Source organism: Mus pahari, chromosome 10, assembly GCF_900095145.1.
Source record: "Mus pahari chromosome 10, PAHARI_EIJ_v1.1, whole genome shotgun sequence".
NCBI classification, from domain to species: domain Eukaryota; kingdom Metazoa; phylum Chordata; class Mammalia; order Rodentia; family Muridae; genus Mus; species Mus pahari.
Genome location: NC_034599.1, coordinates 74,877,392 through 74,897,668, shown reverse-complemented (window position 1 = coordinate 74,897,668; position 20,277 = coordinate 74,877,392). Strand labels below are relative to the sequence as shown.

General features: G+C 42.9%; 1 protein-coding gene across 8 annotated transcripts in view; it reads right to left on the bottom strand.

Moving 5' to 3' along the window:
- Nucleotides 1–20,277, bottom strand: part of Myo6 (myosin VI) — a 140,307-nt gene that overhangs the window by 80,847 nt on the left and 39,183 nt on the right. For all 8 annotated transcript variants that reach the window (XM_021206402.1, XM_029543570.1, XM_029543572.1 and 5 more), the window contains exons 2-4: nt 8,518–8,659; nt 5,030–5,099; nt 4–77 (exon numbers count right to left, since the gene is read on the bottom strand). In XM_021206402.1, the coding sequence (XP_021062061.1) occupies nt 4–77; nt 5,030–5,099; nt 8,518–8,634 (261 nt within the window). In that variant the 5' untranslated portion in view covers nt 8,635–8,659. The remainder of the gene's footprint in view (nt 1–3; nt 78–5,029; nt 5,100–8,517; nt 8,660–20,277) is intronic.

Below are 20,277 nucleotides of genomic sequence, written 5' to 3'. Positions count from 1 at the left end.
TACATAGATTCTGTCTTTACTGTACCGAACTTTGACATTGTGGAGGAGGGTGGCTTCATTTAAGTACATCAGTGAACCTATGACGACAGAAGTTTGGATTAGAGTTGAAAAACAAAAGGTAAAATAAAATGCTTTATGCTAATGATAATCACTTTGGTCCCAGTTTAAAAGTCACTTTACTAGGGCCGATTTAATCCCATGCTTTTAGAATACAAGGACACATAAACCCCATGGGCTAGTATAATCCATTTGGGGTACACTGCATTGGTACACTTAACTAGAAGAAATCCTAATTACATATATCTGTGAGAACTTTAGATGACACATTTCCAGCTAGGAGAGTTATACCTTGCGAGTACCAGTGAGTGTACACTCTGCTGAGGGCAGGTTTAATTGCCAACCATCAACCAACTGTAAAGAACTACTGTGGGTATTTATGATCCAACAAAGTGAGGTGTGAATCCAGAAGCTTACAGATAAAATAAAAAGGGATACGGTTTTAGAATGGCAAGGGACCTTCAGATCATTTGGGTAGTTCTCACGGTGACGGATAAGGGAAAGTCAGGCCAGGAGACATCATGGATATCTTAACCCAGCAAATTTACCAGTTAAGTTCAGAATCAGGCTAGACTTGTTTCTCTGTTCTGTATGGTCCATCTCAGGACCTTCTCTGCTTAGTCCCTGCACACTCCCATCTCCTATGCTTCACTTCCACTGCACACTAGAGCAGACGGTACTACTCCTCTTCACGACTTTGTTTGCACTGGGACCACAATTTTATCAGTTATCCTGCTTAAAAACAGTAGGCAACATCAGAGCCATCTCCTCTTGGCTCCCACTTGAAGTTTCCATATCTCCATATAACACAAAAATGATATAACCTGTTGCCAGGTTCATGGTAAATTTACTAATGTTAACCCAATCTGAATCCCTGGCATGGGTATGTCTCCTTGTCTACAGTTCCACTGCTGCAGGACTGAAGGGAGGTCACGGGATCTCTTTTGTGGTTATGGAGACCTCTTACTTGTCTATTGCTTTCATCTCTATCCGCTCCAATCCTGACTGTAGAATAGATTGCCTAAACCAGAGCACTTACCTAAATATCTCTCCACTTCAAAGAACGCCCCTGGGGCTCAATCACCTACAAACATTCCCCTTAAAATCTACTCAAGACTCTTAGTAAACATATATTCAAATGGACACTTTTACAGTGTTCTATGACCTGTATGAAGATGAACATCTAACTTGTACACAAAGTGAGCTATTTATCACACCCACCACACACACACACACACACACACACACACACACACACACACATATGCTATATATCCTTTCAAGTCACTGTTAAAATGACACTTTGAGATGGACACAAACCAATCTCAAAAATGATACTTCTCCAATCTGCCCTCTTCCAAAGCTAGTCTCTTCTCTGTCATTTCTGACTGATACTTTCCATGTCTGTCAGGATTAGGATAACAAGTTTACACTTCTGGTTTTAGCTACTAAACAAATATTTGAGGGCAAGCGGCTGCATAGTTCAGTTGTTTCACATGGCCCCTCCCTGAGCATCTATGTATGACCTCAGTGCCTGCATCTCTAGTACACATGTCAACGGTGCCTACAAAAGCCTCTTGCTGGACTATCTTGGCAAAGAAATGCCCTGTTTCTGCACATAGACAATGCAGTCAGTTCTCTTTCCAAGAGCCCTGTTGCTTTCTGGGGCCACTAAAAGCAGAATAATAGTAAGAAGTAAGTTAAGCTGGGGCTTTTGACTGTTGAGCTGAATCTTTTCTCTGAACCGAGGGCAGATTTGGAAGGACTGGGCAGCGGAGGTGCATCTGTCTGGTTTGTGGATCTAGTCCCCTTCATTCTATAGCCCTAATCTTCTTCCACCCTCATCCCCTGGAAGCCTCATCTACACATTTTGTTTCTTTATCCGCAGCACGCTGCTGAGTCTTTCTCCAGATCTCACTTCACTCTGAAACACCTGCTTACACACTAGCAGCTGCTTCCTCTGAGAAAATTGCTGATAGCACAGCGCACATGCACAGAGCCGGCCGGCCGTGTAACCCTACACTGCCATGAGGATGGCTGCTAACTCTGCTCCTTCACTCCAGGCCTTACTCCCCACCTGCCTTCTCAAGGACATGTGTTCACCCAACCAAATAAAGCCCTAATGGCAAAAACCCATCAACAGCAGGAGGTCCTCCAGTCACCCTGCTCAGGCCATTCCACTATCATGGGGGGAAGAACCTGCTGTTTGTCAGAGTGGGAAATGTTAAGTCTCAACCCCTCGCTGGTGGTTTGATCCGGAAATGTCCACAAGGGCCGCAGAAACAACTTCCTGCCCCACCTCATTTCATCCCACCCCGTTCTAGCCACCAGCCCTAGGGTTACCTGGTCCGGCTACTCATATGGACTGCTTACCTTTTCTAAGTATTTATAGATTTGACTATGGTCGAGTTAACAGTATTTTTGAGACAGGGTCTCATCATGCAGCTCTGGATAGCCTGAAACTCACTATGGAGACCAGGATAACCTTGAACTCAGAGAGATATACGTGCTGGGATGAAATGTGAGCACCATCACACCTGGCAGAACATTATGATACAGTTTTGGTTTGTGTATGCATATGCATACATGATGGGGGATGCTTTAAAAGATACATTTTGCAAAAACCTCTGGGTATAGGCTTGCTTGTTGGGTGGGTGAGTGGTTTTGAGGCTGGGCCCTGCTACACAGCTTACGAACTGGAGGTCCTCAAGTTCTGCCTCAGCCTCCTATGTGATGGCACTGCAGATGTGTACCACCATGACCGACCCTATCCCTCTGCCTTCCCTGACCCTTTTCCATGTGGTTCATAGCACAGTGCACATATCGGGCATGTGGTCCCCACATTATCCCTGTGACACAGAATGAAGGGACAACAGGACACAAAAGAAAGGCTGCATTTGGAAAAGCTGATGGGATAATGGCAGGCCTCAGACCAAAGACTAAGGAACAACTTCAGCTAAATCTACATCCTAAACTCAACATCCAAAACCGCTTAAGTGACAGGGCTTCAGAGAGGGGACTTCAAGCTGGAACAGGCTGCTGCATGATGAGGACCGTTAGCCTCAGCATGGTATCATGGCCACCACTTGCAATCATCGGTGACAGCACCTGACAAGGGCGGCAAACTCCACTAGGGCCAAGGAAGTTCGACAGTGGTGAAGCACAGTCACCGCAAAGGAAGCAGAAAAGCTCAAAATGTTTATTCAAAAAGACAAATGGGAAATTCAGATCTAGTGTGCTTAGCTACATATGAATGTGTCTCTAAGCAAAACATGTTAATACACGAAGGATAAGCTGTTACATCGGATACCCAAGCACACTTCTGTTACATTTATATATGTTGAGAGAGTGACAAGATAGGGTGCGTGCGGGAATCAGTTCTGGTTTTCCACTGGGTGGGTCCTGGATTTCAAACTTAGGTCCTTGGGCCTGTACCAAGTGCCAGTACCCACTAAATCATCTCACTGGTCCCCTAGAAATCATTAACAGAGAGGCACTTTCTATTGTTTTCAACATGATATGTGTACATCATGTTTCCTGTCTATTTTGCCTTGATTATTGTTCAAAACCGTACTGTTTCATCAAACTCTCAGTTTGGGAAAGGAGGAAATACTTTTTAATCCTTGCACCTAACAATAACAGCCGATGTTTACTGAGTCAGGTATTTTGCCAATGCATCACCTCTAAGCATGCATAATTACTCCCAATTCGCAAACAAGCTTCCCAAAAGAGGTGCAGTGTGGCCTGCAGAAACATTAGCTTCCAAACTGAAGCCAGAATCAGGGCCCACGACTGTCTTGCCCTCAGCCCACAGTGCCCCTGAACCACCACTAGTTCACAACACCTGCTTTATATGTGGTGTCTTTCAGGCTTAATTGTAAACTCTGGTGAACAGCAGTAAAAATAAATCTACACCTTTCTCTTATCTTCTTTTCTGTGAAGTATTTACAGTTAGATACTTCTAAGGAAATCCATGGTCGCTAGAAATGATCCTCAACTACCACACCTACCCCAAATCTAGAATGTTCTCCAAAGGCCCTACTGTTAAGGCCTGGTACCTCAGTTGGAACTGTTAGAAGATGAGGAGACCTTTAAGAGGTGGCCCCAGAGGAAGACCTTAGGCAAGCCACTGGGGTATTCCTTAAAGGGATGATGTGGGCCACGGGCTTGTTTTAGCTCTCTCTCTTTGCATCCTGGCTTCAGTGAAGTCAGCATCTTCCTCTACCACATGTCTCTGCCTGGATACACTGCATCTCACCAAAGGCACAAACACAGTGTGGGCAAATAACCATAGACTGAAATCTCCCAACCTGCAAGCCAAAACAAACCTTCCCCCTTTTAAAATTAATTTAAAGTAAATTAGTGGATATAAATGAATTACATCAATTATTACAGTGATGGAAAGCCCCAAACAACTGAAATACTTCTGAATATTGAAAATGTAAACATAAATATAGCCTGTTGAATGAATAAAGTGTTTTTCACCGAATATTTTAAGGTGTTGAAAAGTTAAATTAATACTATGTTTTAGTATAACACTCTGAAATAAACTTTTCAATTATAAATTATTCTGCAGTGTTGTTTTGTTTTGTCTACTATTGGTTTGCCTTATCCAAAGAGTGGTATTAAATGACTCTTTCTGTCAGCTTCCAAATTAGTATAAACTACCTCCCACTGTGAGGTTTGAAACGACAACGGTTCAACCCTACTAAGAAGAGACTTTTAGTTAAGGCTTCCAGTAAATCATCACCCTACTCACACTCATGTAAAATAACAGTAGGAGACACTCAAGAGCCTTTCAGGGAAGCACACTGGGAGGCAGTAACAAACTCAGGCCTTCCAAGCTCCTGGGAGCTCTTTCCAAGCCTGTGTGTTCTGGCCTAGTCTTCTGTACTACTAACAGAATCACTAACTTGCTTTCTGAAAGAGCAGATCGTTTTGTGGGAGAAATAACTTTGAACTTAATACTTACAGTTATCTTCCACATCTTTTTTGCTGTCCTCTTCTGCAGGGAATACTTGGTTGATGAGAGCCAAAAATGTCTAACAAACAAACAAGCAAACAAAGGTTTGAGCAGTTGACGCTTTTAGATAGTGAAAAAAAACAAACAAAAACAAAAAACAAAAAAAACAAGGAGTTCAACTGGTTGCATATACTGTGATGGCCACACGCATACATTCTCTATTAGAGTAGGACAGATTCTACTACTTAACAAAGCACTCATTCAGAAGACAACAACTCTTAGCAAAAACTGTGTCCTGCGTCCACTACTGCTGAAGACATGAATCAATGACAGCAATTAACAAATAAAGCAACCCAAGTTCTCAGAGCCTCAGCAGGCCAAAGTAACAAACACACTTACCCTACCAAAACAAACACACTAATCCTAAATTTCTATTTAGTGGCATGCCAATTACCAAAAATTAAAAGCATTTTAGATTTGCATATAAACAATTTTATTGTTTTAAAAACAAAAACATTTACAATCAGTTACATATAACAAAGGATTGATGTTGTTATTTGAGAAATATATTTGACGTCAATTCCTACATGAAAATATGTCAAAAATATAAAAATATCAGTCCACGTAATTAAAAGAAGCCACAAATAGCAGGGTGTGGTGGTACATGCCTGTAATCCTAGCACTTGGGGAGCGGCAAACAGGAAGATCAGGAATTAAAGGTCATGCTTGACTATATAATGAGTTGAGGCCTGGCAAAGCTACAGAAGACCATCTTTCAAAATAATAATAATAATAATAATAACCCATAAAGAAAGTTGCATCCATTTATCACTTAAAATGCACCAAGAGACACTGCAGAATTAAGATAGCATCTTGTAACAGAGAGCAAATGATCTCAAATTACATCTAAAGAGAATTAAATTTTAATCCATGCTATCTTAACAGTTATTTATAAATTTATACCTCTAAATAATTACAATTAGCTCTTCTGGTTGACATTTCTAACTGTATCAAATGAAACTCTTAAGAAAAGATGGTTTGGTTCCTTTACAATAACGCATGCAGGGTTTCACTCTGTGGTAGAGTTTCTGCTCAGTATGTGCAAGACCCTGGTCTGATCTCCAGTAAAAGAAAAAAACAATATTTGTAACTCTACATGTGCAAGAATATTGTATACAATATGGTTATCATAATTTATGAAGTAAAACCCAGGCTTCAAAGACCATTCCAATTCAAAGTTATAACCAATCTAGTGGTCTGGGGATAGAGCTCAGCAGTAAAGCGCTGATGTAAAGAATGTGAGGCCCTGGATGCAGCTTCTGGTACTACAACAGACAAAGCAAAGTCACACCTGACTTAAAAGACTGCTGAACCCAACACTCTGAAAGCTAATTCTTTGCAACCTAATGCATATGTTCTCAGTGTCATGTTTGGCTTGGAGGGGAGACCCCTTTTTCCAAAGTGAACTTGGATAAACATGAACCAGAGAGTGAACATTATGTAGAAGACAATATCAATTCATAGCAATGATTCTGTAGAAAAATCCATTCTGAAATAGCTGCTAACGCCATAGAACTCTGTAAACATTGTCACGGCCATAGCAACAGAGGGAGGGCTTGGTCCTGGCCATGGCAGGAGCTAGAGCCAGTGAGAAAAACTCCAGATGAGGAACGAATGCTGCAGAGGAGGGGAAACCAAGTCTCTTAAATACCCAAAAATAATTTAATTAACTACACTTCTACAGTTCTACATCTGTGCCTGATTAACAATAACATGATACAGATCAGAACACACTGAAATAGGTAAAATACTTTACAAAAGCACATTCCCTCAAATGGGGTTTACTTTATTCTTGAGCTGAATTATTCTGTCACCTACGGATGTGACAGACCACAAGTAAACAGGAGTACTCGGGAAGTACAGCCCTTGATTCATTCCTGCCTTTTAGCTTGCTGTGCTTATAAAACATGTTAAAGCAAAAGGTAAAGTTTTCAAAATGTATTGTGTGTGAACTCTTCAAACCTCATTTGTTAGCTATGCAGTGCACTGTGAGCACACGCAGGCACGGCTAACAAGAGAAGGCAAGAACATGTTGTCTTTTCCTTTCCTGAAGGCATCTTTAATTGGCCTCCACTAACACAGCCCAGTATATATTATGCGTTCCGGTTCCTGGGTTGTTTACAGTAACAGAACAGTGTTCTCTCTGAAAAGAATCTCATGAGAGATCCATCTTGTTTTTCTAAGGTTCCCAGAAGGATGGCAGTCATATGGCATTAGTTAACCACCTATCGGTAGAATAGAAATTATTCATGGAGATTTGCAGAGTCTGAAGTAAACAGAAATTACATCCGTACATTTAGTCAGAAGAAATGTCTAATAGGATTATTTGTTAAGCTTAAAACTGTGAGGTTGCGATACCAAAAAGACCCAACCTTGTGAAGACTGGAAGAAAGATGCATGTCTACATTGGAGGCCCTGATTGTAACAACTCCTGGCCAGTTTCCCCCAAATTCCACTTAGGAATCTTGACTACTCTATGTCTAAGATTTTTTAAAAGGATGTAAATATTAAATGTATAGAATCAAAGCATGTTTATATTATTATTATCATAAAAAAATATGTGGGAGATTTAAGACTCAAATATCTGGAGCTGGAGAGATGGCTAAGCTGTTAAGAGCACTGATTGCTCTTCCAGAGGACCCAGGTTCAAATCCCAGGACCCGAGTGGCAGCTCACAACTGTCTATAACTCCAAGATCTGACACCTTAACACAGACATCCATGCAGTCAAACACTAGCACATAAAGAATAAAATTTAAAAAATAAAACACAAAGCACAAAAACAACAAAAAGTTATTTACCCCAATCTCACAGTAAATAAGTTTAAGTAAACAAGTAAGTTTAAGGAAAGAAAGAAAGAAAGAAAGAAAGAAAGAAAGAAAGAAAGAAGAAAAGAAAAGAAAAGAAAAGAAAAGAAAAGAAAAGAAAAGAAAAGAAAAGAAAAGAAAAGAAAAAGAAGGGAGGGAGGGAGGAAGGAAGGAAAGAAAGAACAGGAAAAGGAGAATTGAAGCCCCTTGGAAGAACTTGGCAACACAGCAGCAATCACATGTTTACTTTGTAACACACTGACATCACAGCTAACCCGGTGACTCTAATAGTGTAGCATATGGGATAAAACTGCTGCCACTGACTGTATTTTATCACCCAACTTAGAATGCTAGAATGATTATCATGGGCTCCTATTTCCTCATCGTACACAGGTTCCATTTAATCAAGGAAGTCAACTCAAAACTTCATTTACATTACCAGACATCTGCCTCCTCCACTATGGCAGGAAGATTTTTTCATTTTTACCTTTCTTAGGGAAAATGTGTGTGTGTGTGTGTGTGTGTGTGTGTGTGTGTGTGTGTGAGAGAGAGAGAGAGAGAGAGAGAGAGAGAGAGAGAGAGAGAGAGGGAGAGAGAGAGAGAGAGAGAGAAAGCTCTCTGAGAAACTCACCTTGCCTTTTTGGTTCAAAGGTTCAATTGTTAAGCTGTCAGGGCCAATATCCACAATATTGCCCATCTGAAATCCATCTGTGGGGTGGGGTGCCCAAACGGGCTTTCCATCTTCCATTTTGAAAGAGGTTATCCACTATCTCCTGTTCAAAAGAACAAATAAAACAACATGAATAATGGTGGAAACAGCTTTAAATTGTATCTCCTTTACACATGCACATATAAATCTCAAGTCATAAAAACACCTCCTGCAGGTGACCTCAGCCTTCTCCCTCCCATTTCGCTAGATACCTCTTGCTCCTCTAGCCACCTTAGAGAAGGAAGGCAGAGGCTGCTCCACCCTCAGGTAGCTCCCTGCTTCAGCCTTGAGTGTACCCTCACAGCTTCCACCTGTTCTCCTAAGGGAATTTAGAATACTACCTCATGCGATCTGAGTTACTCAGTTGTCTTATTGGAATAGATATTTATGGCACACAGATCGCAGCGTGTAAAAAAAAGGATTCATTCTGGACCTGAAGCGATGAGGGGCTGGAGGCTTCCTGTGAGTTCCCGGAGCCTGAGACAGCAGGCATGGACTACTCCCCAGGCTTATTCCCACCAACTGCTCGGCGTATGTCTTCACTTTCTTACTTTTGCTGCTGATTTGAAACTCACAGTGAAGTAAATCTAAGTATGCAAGTTAATGAGCTGGGACAGATGAATGCACTGTCTACGAAGCACCGTCCTCGGTTCACAGAGCATCTCAGTGCCCCTGCGATTCCCACGCCTCCCTTTGCCCGGGCATCATCTCCACAGTCCTCGGGTTTTTTCTGTTCTTGAACTTTATATAAATGAGATCATACAGTCTGCGTTCTTTGGTGTCTGGCTTCCTTCATTTAAAAAGCATTCTATATTCAGCACAGACAACCAAACTGCCACGTGTGGGTCTACTGGGCCAGGCACTGTTTACTGGCTGTGGTGTATTTGAATGGTTTCCAGGTGGCACCCACTGGGGACGTCCCATTTTCAACTGTTCCTAGGAGGCCTCCTTCACTCTTGGCACCCTGAGATGCTAACGTTTATAATTCTGTCTACCGAGTAACCCAAAGGGCACAAGTTATCCAAAATACTTTGTTTTAAGGAGTGTCTACAGGACTATTGTGGGATTCCACTTGCAAGTCAAACCTAGTGTTCTACTTTCAGTATCTCGATGGGAGCCTAATTCTTTCACTAGTCACCTGTATCTAAAGAGCAGATGATCATGTGCCACACTGATCTATTTGTGTGCCCGGGAGCTCCACATGGACTCTTAGATGTAGTCCCCAAGAGTCTCTCAGAGACACATTGTCCAGTTGAAAGCTGCTAAGGTGTTGTCATCTTGCAGGGTGCATGGTGGTTAATATCTCCTATGCTGGGCTGTAGGATGAGCTACTTTCCCTACATAGGAAGGGCTATTACATTTACATCTAAATCTAACTTAACAACTAAGACGAAGATTCTCTGTAGAAGGTGAGTTTATAACCATGCCTTTGGCTTCTGCTGCCTGTACACATGTCTGCTTTCCCTAGATGAGGGAGAAGCACCTGTGGCTTCATACACCATTTATATGTGAGTGATACTCAACATTCCCTCCCGGTCCCAGACCCCCATGGGATTCTCAGGTGTTTACCAGCCTAGTGAAACCAAATGAAACTAACACATACATTATTGTTACCATTACTCTGGCCTGCATCCTGACTTGTTCTTCCACAAATTAGTTAAGGCAGCAACATGCAAATCACACCTGAAGTCATCCTCAATTCTTCTGGCACCTTCCAAACTCTTATCACCCTTGATTATACCAACCCTCTGTCCCACGGGCATCTCAGATCCACCTACTCTTCTACAAACTAACAGCGCTTTACCAAGGCTTCTACGGGGCACCTTTATACCTGCTTCTACTCTTGGCAGTCCTCGGGTCTGGCCTAATCCTGCTGAAGTACCCATCTCATTGTGCCACTGTAATTCCATCAGGGCACAGACCATTGACTGCTTGCTCCTAAGGCCCCGCATGATATACACAACCTGACAGTCACTGGTGCATGAATGAACTGCTCACACCATCCAGGAGAGTAAAAGGAGACGGAAGGCTAGAAAGAGTTGACTTCTCTTAAAACCAAGGCCTGAAACTCAGACTGCTCTGACCAGGTTGCATCCATGATCTTGTCTTTACCCTTATCTCTGTGGTGGGATAGTATCGCTTACCTTACAGAATTGCCGAGGTGATCAAGTGACATCAAAATGAGATCACCATTCTAATAGACGATAGTCACACCTCCCACCCTTCCCCCCAGCCTCTCATGGAAACCACTAATAATTTGAAGGCAATGTTCCGTACACAAGGACGAATGGCACAGTGGACACTAGTGATCATTTAGGACTGGTTATCCTTTTTAAAAATTGGGAAAACAACAAAGTCACACAGCAAAGGCAACCCCCCACACACACACACACACACACAATCCAAAAATGGAATGGCGACTTGAACTGTTCAAATCACTTTCTCAATTTAAACCGTGCTGCGACGCTGCAGTGAAGATGGAATTCCGAGTTCAAGGCACATATTTAACCTCGCTTCTTCATCGCAGCCCTAAACCTACAGAGAAGTGATTCCTAGAAAAATCTTTCAGGGCTGGTGAAAGAGCTTAGTAAGTAAAAGTGCTGGCTACTGAACCTGACAGTCAAGTTCATTCAACTCCCAGACCCCACAGAGTGAAAGAAGGTGAGACCTGAGTTCCTGAAAATTGTCCTCTGACTTACACACACACACACACACACACACACACACACACACACACACACACAGAGAGAGAGAGAGAGAGAGAGAGAGAGAGAGAGAGAGAGACCCTCCGTGCCAACCCTCACTCTCACTAAGCATGTTACATATGCAGAGCACCTTACAGCATTGTAAAACCAGACACAGTAGCTCATCACTACAGTCGCAGCACTCAGAGGCTGAGGCACGGCAATCACCACAAACTCAAATCCAGCCTGGGCTACATACTGAGACCTTTCTCGATAAAATTAAAAAAAATAAACAAACAAAAGTCTCTGTAAAGTGACCCATTAAAGGGCAGCCTCGATTCCCAGTCCCTCCGCCCTAGATACCTTAAGCTCCGTAGAAGACGGGCTGCAGAAATACTGAGTGGAAAGGAAGTCAGTCAGCTCTGCTGGGATCCCTTACGGAAGTTTGGTCGGCAACATTCCCAAAGTCACTGCTGGCAGACACCATCATTAACAGAAAACGACTTCATTTTTACGGCTCATCTGACAACTGGTTGCTTATTTACGTAGTCCATGCTGGGATCAAGCCCAGGGCCACACACTAGGTGAACGTCCTAACCCTGAGCTGTGCCCCAGTCTGAGGTGCACTTTGGTGACTTCGTACTCCCAGAGCTGGTAGGAGCACTCTTCAGAGGCACTGAGGAATCTTCAGGACACACTCCTGACCCTCCCAACAGGTGGGCCTTCACCTGGGGCTGAAAGGTCAGAACGGCGTCGGCCAGGAGGCGGGCTTACTGGAGTTAGGAGTGATGAACACGAACCCTTCTACATTTTTCCTCTAGACCAGTGAAGATGCTGACAGTGTCATGTGCTGTGTGCAGAGTGGGCTGTTTCATTCTACAGAGTGTGAGCCATGTCATAAGTACTTTCAAAAGGATCCCTACGCGGCGAGTTGTAAGGTCTAATGGTGCCTTTGTGCTTTCTCAGACAGACTTTACACATGAAGCAGCAGCTACAAGGATTTTGAGGACAGGTTCAAAGAGCCAAGTAACTAAACAGGAAGAAAGAAGCATTAAACAGAACAAGCAGAAATTCCTAGCCCTGCTTACACTGTCATGTTTTTCTGGTACTTTAAGCACCTACTATGTGTCATAAATAACTGGGCTCTCAGAATAGAATAGTGAACAGAGACAATGGTGGCCTCGGGGACTTGCTGTCTGTCAGGAAGATAATCAGTGAGAAAAAGGGATAAAGGGGGGTACAACCCCTGTGGTAGCAGACCTTAAGGGGGGATGTGAAGGGAAGTCAGATGTATCAAATTTACCATTTGAAGAGATTACTTCTTTATCTGGCAGCCCCTGGCATGCACCTTTGGCACACAGCTTGCCACTGGCAGCTTCTCTCACCTGTATCAGTGTACCCCAGGGCTATTAGCTTCCTGGTGCCCAGACACTGTGAGAAAACTGGGCACTGGTGACAGTTGGCCGTGGCTGGAACCGATTGCATGCACTTAACACTATCTTCCACCAGCAATTCCCTTTATTATTATATTAAATTACCTCTGAAAATGCTTGCCTAAAAAAAATACTTCAGGTTATTCTTCTTCAGTTAGTTATGGAAAATATGGTTATTGTTTTATTATTATCATATAGTATCATGCATTAATTAAACATTAACATTGACATTTATCATGATCACAGTGGTTTTCTAATATATATATATATATATATATATATATATATATATGCTAATTATAGATAGAAAATACTACTAAGTCCAAATAAGGACAAAGAAATAATACATCTCAAGATTAACAAGCTCAAAATTAGTTGAATAAAGAATTTAAATTTAATTCATTTATTCATATTTATTGAATACCTACTATGTGTGAGCCACTGTTGTAGGTTTAGATTATAATGGGAAAATATGTAGGTTAACTGTTTTTCAGTGTGAGACATAAAAAAGAGATCTACAACACCCTTCTTGCAGGTCTGGCTGACAGCAGTGTGTGCTGGTCCTGGTGGCTGACCACTGAGAGCCTGTAGCATAAGCCCATGACCAATCCATGCACAGAACTAGTGACCAAGACTAATAGACACTGTTTAAAAAAAAAAATCACTACAAATACTACACAAAGTGAATTGTTAAGGTTGGTTATATGCCTTTTCTTACAGATTTTCAAAGACAAGATCACAAATCGTATTTTAGATATAAATTCCTGTATGAATTGCTATCACAAAACAGGCTTGAAAAAAGATATGCAATAAAGACGTAAGACTAAGACATTTTTAAAGTACTGACTTGGGTGTGAGTATGGGTATTCACGTACGCATCGGATGGAGACAGAAAGTAAAACCACTTTCTCCTTACCACTGGCATTCACCCAATACAGAAAGCCAACCATATACACTACAAACCCTTCACTACATCCTAGACATCACATTAAGATGCTCTGAACATTCTTTTAACTCTCATATAACACATCTTGTCATTCTCTTCATCTCCTCAGTTCCCCTCAGACCCTCTCCACGTCCCTCTTCATGCTCTATCTCTTGCTCTGTCACTCTCACCCTCACTCAATGAGACAAAAACCAAAATCAAAAAATGAAAATCAAATGAAAAACCGTTCAACAAAAAAAAAAATGTCAAAACAAAATGTATACATGCAGTATAAATACATATGAATATGTATGTACATGTGTGTCTGTGGTATGTGTGTGTTTCTGTGTGCTCACACTCAAGTGCACATGTGTAGACAGAGGAGAGGGAGGTTTTGTGTTGGCCAACAACTACTCCATAGCATGGGGTGGGGCCTGCTTTGGAGTAGGGCTGACATACCCAGTGATAACCCACTGGAAAAAAACGTATTTTCCCTTTCCTAGCAAAGATCAATTGCAAATAGCTCCTTGGTTAGGGGTGGGACTTTCCACTTCTCCCTTTCAGTGCTAGAATTCTGTCTGAGTGGAACCTGTGCAGGTCTCGTGGGTGTTGCCACAGTCTCTGTATAAGTACATATGCACATTAGTCCTCTCGTACCTGGAAGACACTATTTCCTTGGAGTTGTTCAGCACCTCTGGCTCGTACAATGCTCTGCCTCCCCTTCTGAATAGATCTCTGAGCCCTGAGGGATTTGATGAAAACATTCTGTTTATGGCTGAGTGATCCAAAGTCCCTGCACATTACCCAACTGTGGTCTCTCTGTTAATTCCCATTTACCACAAGTCTTGATGAGGGTTGAGTACAGATCTATGTGTATTACAATGTTCATTTGGAGTCACTTTACTGCTGTTCCTTTAACAGAATGATAGTACTAGGTTTCCCCCTAGGCCTATGACCTCTCTACTCCAGGTTCTTGATCACTTCAGCAGTGTCAGATATGGACTCGTCTTGTACACTGCATCTTAGATCCAATCTAAAGGTGGTTGGTCATTCCCGTAACATGTGTGCCACTACTGCTCCAGTAGATCTTGAAGGCTGGTCACTGTTGTAGATCACAGGGTTTGTAACTGGGTGATAATCCACAATTACCATTTTCCTCTGGTAGCATGCAGAGAAACTTCTAGAACTACGACTGCGTGTCAGTAAGAGAAAAGTGAATGTTTTATCTCACTTAACTATTAAATCTCTGACAGATGGCTATTATCCCTCTTTATAAGAAATTGAGGTTTGAAGGTTTAGGTCACTTGTCCGAAGAGAGATAATTAAGAACGATATGCAGAAAGGGCCACTGATTGAGGAGTGATTGTCCTCATTTGTTTTCTGTTGCCGTGATTAAACACTCTGACCAAAAGCAGCTTGTGAATACAGCATTTATTTGACTTACACTGCAGGGTCACAATCCATCACTGAGTAAATCAAAACAGAAATTCAAGCAGGAACCGAGGCAGGAGCCATGGGAAAATGTTGGTTGTTGGCTGCTCAGTTCTCAGTCAGCATCCTTATATAACCCAGAGCCACCTGTGCAAGGGTGGCACTGACCACAGTGCCCTGAGCCCTCCTAAGTCAGTTAGCAATGAAAATGGCTCACACGCACCTCGGACAGCAGGGATGTGATATGCCAGGGTGTGCGGTGTCGGGGGTGGGGAAGGAGTATCTGTATGGGGGGGGGGGTTACTGGAAGGAAAGGAGGTGCTGATATTGGGATGTAAAGTAAACAAATAAACAAATGTAAAAAGAAAAGAAAAAACCTCACAGACTTGCCCCTGGGCAACCTGATTGAGTCAATTCTTCAGCTGGTGGTCCCTCTTCTAAAGTGACTCTAGGTTTATCAAGATGACAGTTGACAGTGACCCGAATCTGACTCTTAATCACTGCACTCCATGGCTTCACTTCAGGGAGTTGTCTGTCTGGGTCGGTGGTTAATGTCACTATCTTGAAAAAGATTTGTTTATGTAATACAACACTGCCCCCTGATTTAATGTCATAGCAATTAAAAATACACAACAAGTGCTATGTCAGGAAACCGTAAACTGCCTGAGAAAGCAAGGGGAGGCTCTTCAGTCCAGTTCCAATCCTCACAAGTCCTCTCCTCACTCTGCCTACTCTACCTCTGGGGGATGAATGCTTGCTAAAGTCTGTCTGTTACTGATTAACTTCAAAGCTACATTAACAAGAGCACAGGCTTTCTCTTTCTGAGCAGAACCTGGTCGCAAACTATGGGAGAAGGTCACCCCTGGGAAGTGTTCTGCCAGAAACACCAACACAACCAGGCACAAGCCTCTGCTGCCAGCACAGAAGCTGAGAGAGAGAGAGAGAGAGAGAGAGAGAGAGAGAGTCTTGTTTGGATGCTATAGACAACAGCACTTACTGACCTAAGTGAGCAAGAGGGGATGTGTGCAGCCCACACTCCAGAGACCTTGTTTGGGGACAATGGACAACTGAGGCAGCCCATCTGTTGGGAACCCAAACCCCTGCAAGTCCCTATAAAACATTCTCCCTCGGGGCAAAGGGTAAGATGGTCCCTGGAAGACAAGAGCCTGCTATCTTCCAACAGGCAGCTTGTTGTCAATGAAGCTCTTTCTTTCCCAGTCACTCTGCCTCTGGATTCACTGACTCCATCGGGTGGCAATGGTTACACTTGTTTTTCTCCTCTTTTCTTACATCACACAAAAGACTCCAGTGACCTAAAAAAGGTGCAGAGACTTCACACCACTAGCCAGGGGGGCTATCGATTGGCACTGGACACCAGCTGGGTACCCACCCGTTCCCTCTACTTCTGACCCTGCCTGCCTAGCACAGCATAGACACTTTAGATGCCTAGATTGTTTAGACGATGTTCCCAACATTCTGGCTGTAAACCAGCATTCCCAAAAGCACCCTCATGTTCAATTATTTGTTTAAGCAGCTCACGTGACCCAGGGGAGCACTGATTTATATATTGACGGCTTATAGAACCATATTAAAAGGGGCTGAGGACACAGCTCGGAGGGTGGAGAGCGTGCTGCTCCAGGATGAACTGAGTTTGGATTCCCAGCACCCATAGAAAAGCTTGGCGTGGAGGTGCACATGGGTAACCCCAGCTCTGGGGTTAGGGGATGGGGGAAGCAGGCAGATCCTTGGAGCTTACTGGCAGGTCAGCCTTGCCAAACTGAAGAGTCCCAAGCTCAATGACAAATTCTGTCACTAGCTGATCAATTAACTAGTTAATTAATTAAACTAAAGGTAAAGCAAGATAGAGAAAGACATCTGGTGTTGACCTCTGACCACCACATAAATACACACATATACAACAGTCACATAGGCAGAGAGAGGGGGATTCAGATTAAATGACACACCCAGTGGGCTTTTATGGAGACCTAATGTCAGCATCACTGCAGCAAGACCATCAGTCAAAACATGATTAGACTAACGGATGTGACCCAAAGCTAACAGACTAGCTGGAGAAACTCAGTAGGGCCAGCTTGCTGCAGCCTTCACCCCGGCCTCTTGTGCAACAATCCTCCTAGCAGTGTACAGGGCAGGATACCCTGGGGTGGGGAGGGCCTGACTGCTTACTCAGATCTAAGGCAAAAGACAGGGGAAGACCAGAGACTCTCCCTGCCTTGGAGAAGACAAATTCTAGCTCCTATTGCCTACATAAAATCCAAAATAGGAAGAACATTTATGTGTGTGTAACATTAATGTGTATCAGATATGTGTGTGTGTGTGTGTGTGTGTGTGTTATGTCACCATATCACAAATATGTTCAGATACTGTACAAAAGGAGAAACTAAACTACCTTTTCAAATTTCTATTTAGAGGCCATTTGAATTATTTGTTTCTGTTTATTTGGTTGGTTGGTTGGTTTGGTTTTTCGAGACAGGGTTTCTCTGTAGAGCCCTGGCTGTCCTGAAACTCACTTTGTAGACCAGGCTAGCCTCGAACTCAGAAATCCACCTGCCTCTGCCTCCCGAGTGCTGGGATTAAAGGCGTGCACCACCACGCCTGGCCACATTTGAATTATTTGTAACTCCATTATGTAACATGTATTGAAATGATACCTATGAAACCAGTCCTAAAAAATGCAAATTTTCTATTTTAAATATAGTTAAATAATTCTAGAGCTCTTATAACTCTGTATACTCATTAACGTGGATGTGGGCCCACATATTCGAACTTCTCTTTTACTATAAACCATCCTAATAGGTCATTCTAAGACACTGTCTCTTCATTCACTTCATTTATACTACCCCCTCCCACTCATCAAGGGAACCCCCCATCAATCCCAGTCAACCTTATGCAATCTCACTCTCTCCCTCCTCCGTCTCCCTTTTTTCTCCTCCTTTCCTCTTGCCCAGCATCAGATGATCAATTCCCACCCACCCCCATTACTATCACGCTATTCCATAACCTTCTAGACCATGGCCCCTATTTTCTCACTGCTCAACTTCTCGTAAACCCATTCCTGTCCGGTGTATATTTTTAACACCTCGAGACAACCAGAGACCATCGCCAAATCACATGATCAAGTTTCAATCTTCAAGTTTATAAATATGAAGCAAACATATTTATCTAGTATTCAGTTTATCTAACAAACTGAATACTCTGCTCCTTGAAGCAAGTTATCACTTATTTGACTGTATGGATTTTACTCTACTTCAGCTCCTATTGGTCTCCTTTGGCCAAAATCTTTCTTCATTCCTTACTTGTTCCTCTGTTCCTGGTTTTCCTGACCTGCTTCAGTCAGAAATCATTAGGATTGAAATCTTGGGACTTTTTCTCCATCCATTTTCATTTTCTTGCTTTAAACATCTCACCTAATCTTAAATGTTGAACCTCGTGACCAATAATGGCAATCTAATAATGGGGCTGGGGAATTGGCTCAGCAGTTAAGAGCACTTGCTGCTCTTACAGAAGACACAGATCCCATTTCCAGCACCTAACCTCTAGATCCAGGGAATCCTTTCTGACCTCTGAGTGCTAATACTTATAGTTAGTACACACACATAAACTCATGTATGCACATACATGAATAAAATAAAAAATCATTTTAACTCATTACTAATGCCCAAGTTTCTAGCCAAAAGACTCCTCTTCTATGGACTAGAGTACACGGACTGTTCTACATCAATACTAGAAAACTGCCATCTCTAAGTCACTCCACTACACCCTGACTTCCTAGAACAGCCATCTATAACTCACCCCTACTTCACCCTGGCTTCCTAGAACAGTAATTTCTAAGTTATCCCTACTACACCCTGACTTCCTAGAGCAGCCATATCTAAGTCACCCCACTACACCCTGACTTCCCAGAACAGTCATCTCTAAGTCACCGTACTACACCCTGACTCCCCAGAACAGTCATCACTAAGTCTACACCCTGACTATACTACATACTACACCCTGACTTCCTAGAGCAGCCACATCTAAGCCACCCTACTGTACCCTGACTTCTATCTTCCTTTGAATCTGTTCTCCTCCCAGTCCTCCTCTTCTCATAAACTGACAGCTTCAGCCTCACAGGGGCACATACCAGAACTGCTGCAGTCATCTTTGGCTTCCACCTGCACAGTAGATACCCAGTCCTTGAGCAAAGCCTGTTGCCTCTGTCTTCCAATCTGATCCAGAATCTGACTTAATCTCTGTAACCAAGTCCTACCAGGTCCTGGTCCATAGAGCCTCAACAAGATTATAAAAATTGTTCTCAGTGGTTTTCCTGCTTCCTCCCTTTCCTATTCACATCAGCTCTAAGGACATCGATCAACTTGACTCCTTCATCACTTGAGTGATGTCACATTTTGGGTTTATAGCATCCATAGTGCTACTCACATAAAAGCCTTGCTTGGCAGAGGCTGACCAACCTCTCACATGTGATCTCACTTGTTTCCAGCCAATCTGAAGTTCACTGCTCCTACTCCTTCTGGGCTTTACCCATGATGCTCGTCGCTGCTCCCTAAGCATACAGCAGTGCATCCATTCCAGAGCTCTGCCGTGGAAAGGTGGTCTATGCCGTATATCCCAACACAGTTTGCTCTCTTCTTTTCTCCAGATCTTTTCAAAGGATTATAACGGTTCAACAGAGACCCACAGATGTAGGCCAGAGCTAGTGAGCATCCTCAAAACTGCATTTCCAGTAGAGCCATTTGCTGCCAACCCTGATAACCCGAGTTCAATCCCTGAGACCCACACTGTAGGAGACAATATCCCCTGAAAGCTATCTCTGACTTCCACACGTGCACCACGACACATGTGCCCCTCCCTGTCCCCTCACACAAATAATAAATAAATGTAATTAAATATTTATGCAAGAAAGGAACCTATGATGATAAGATCAAAGCAGTTACTCAAGGAAGAAAGGAAAATCCTGCCCTGTTTTCAGCAGGCGATTTGAAGCCTCGGGAAGGCGAAGCTGACCTAGGCTAGCTGCCTTCTGTTACGTATCTCCAACGGGGAAAGAAACAGAATAAATGTCACCTCCTGTCCATTTCACTTTCCCCGGGCCCTTCTTACATCTCAAAGGTATACACATGTGAGGTTCCTACCTTTGTTTTTTGTTTGTTTGTTTGTTTGTTTTTTGGTTTTTTTGAGACAGGGTTTCTCT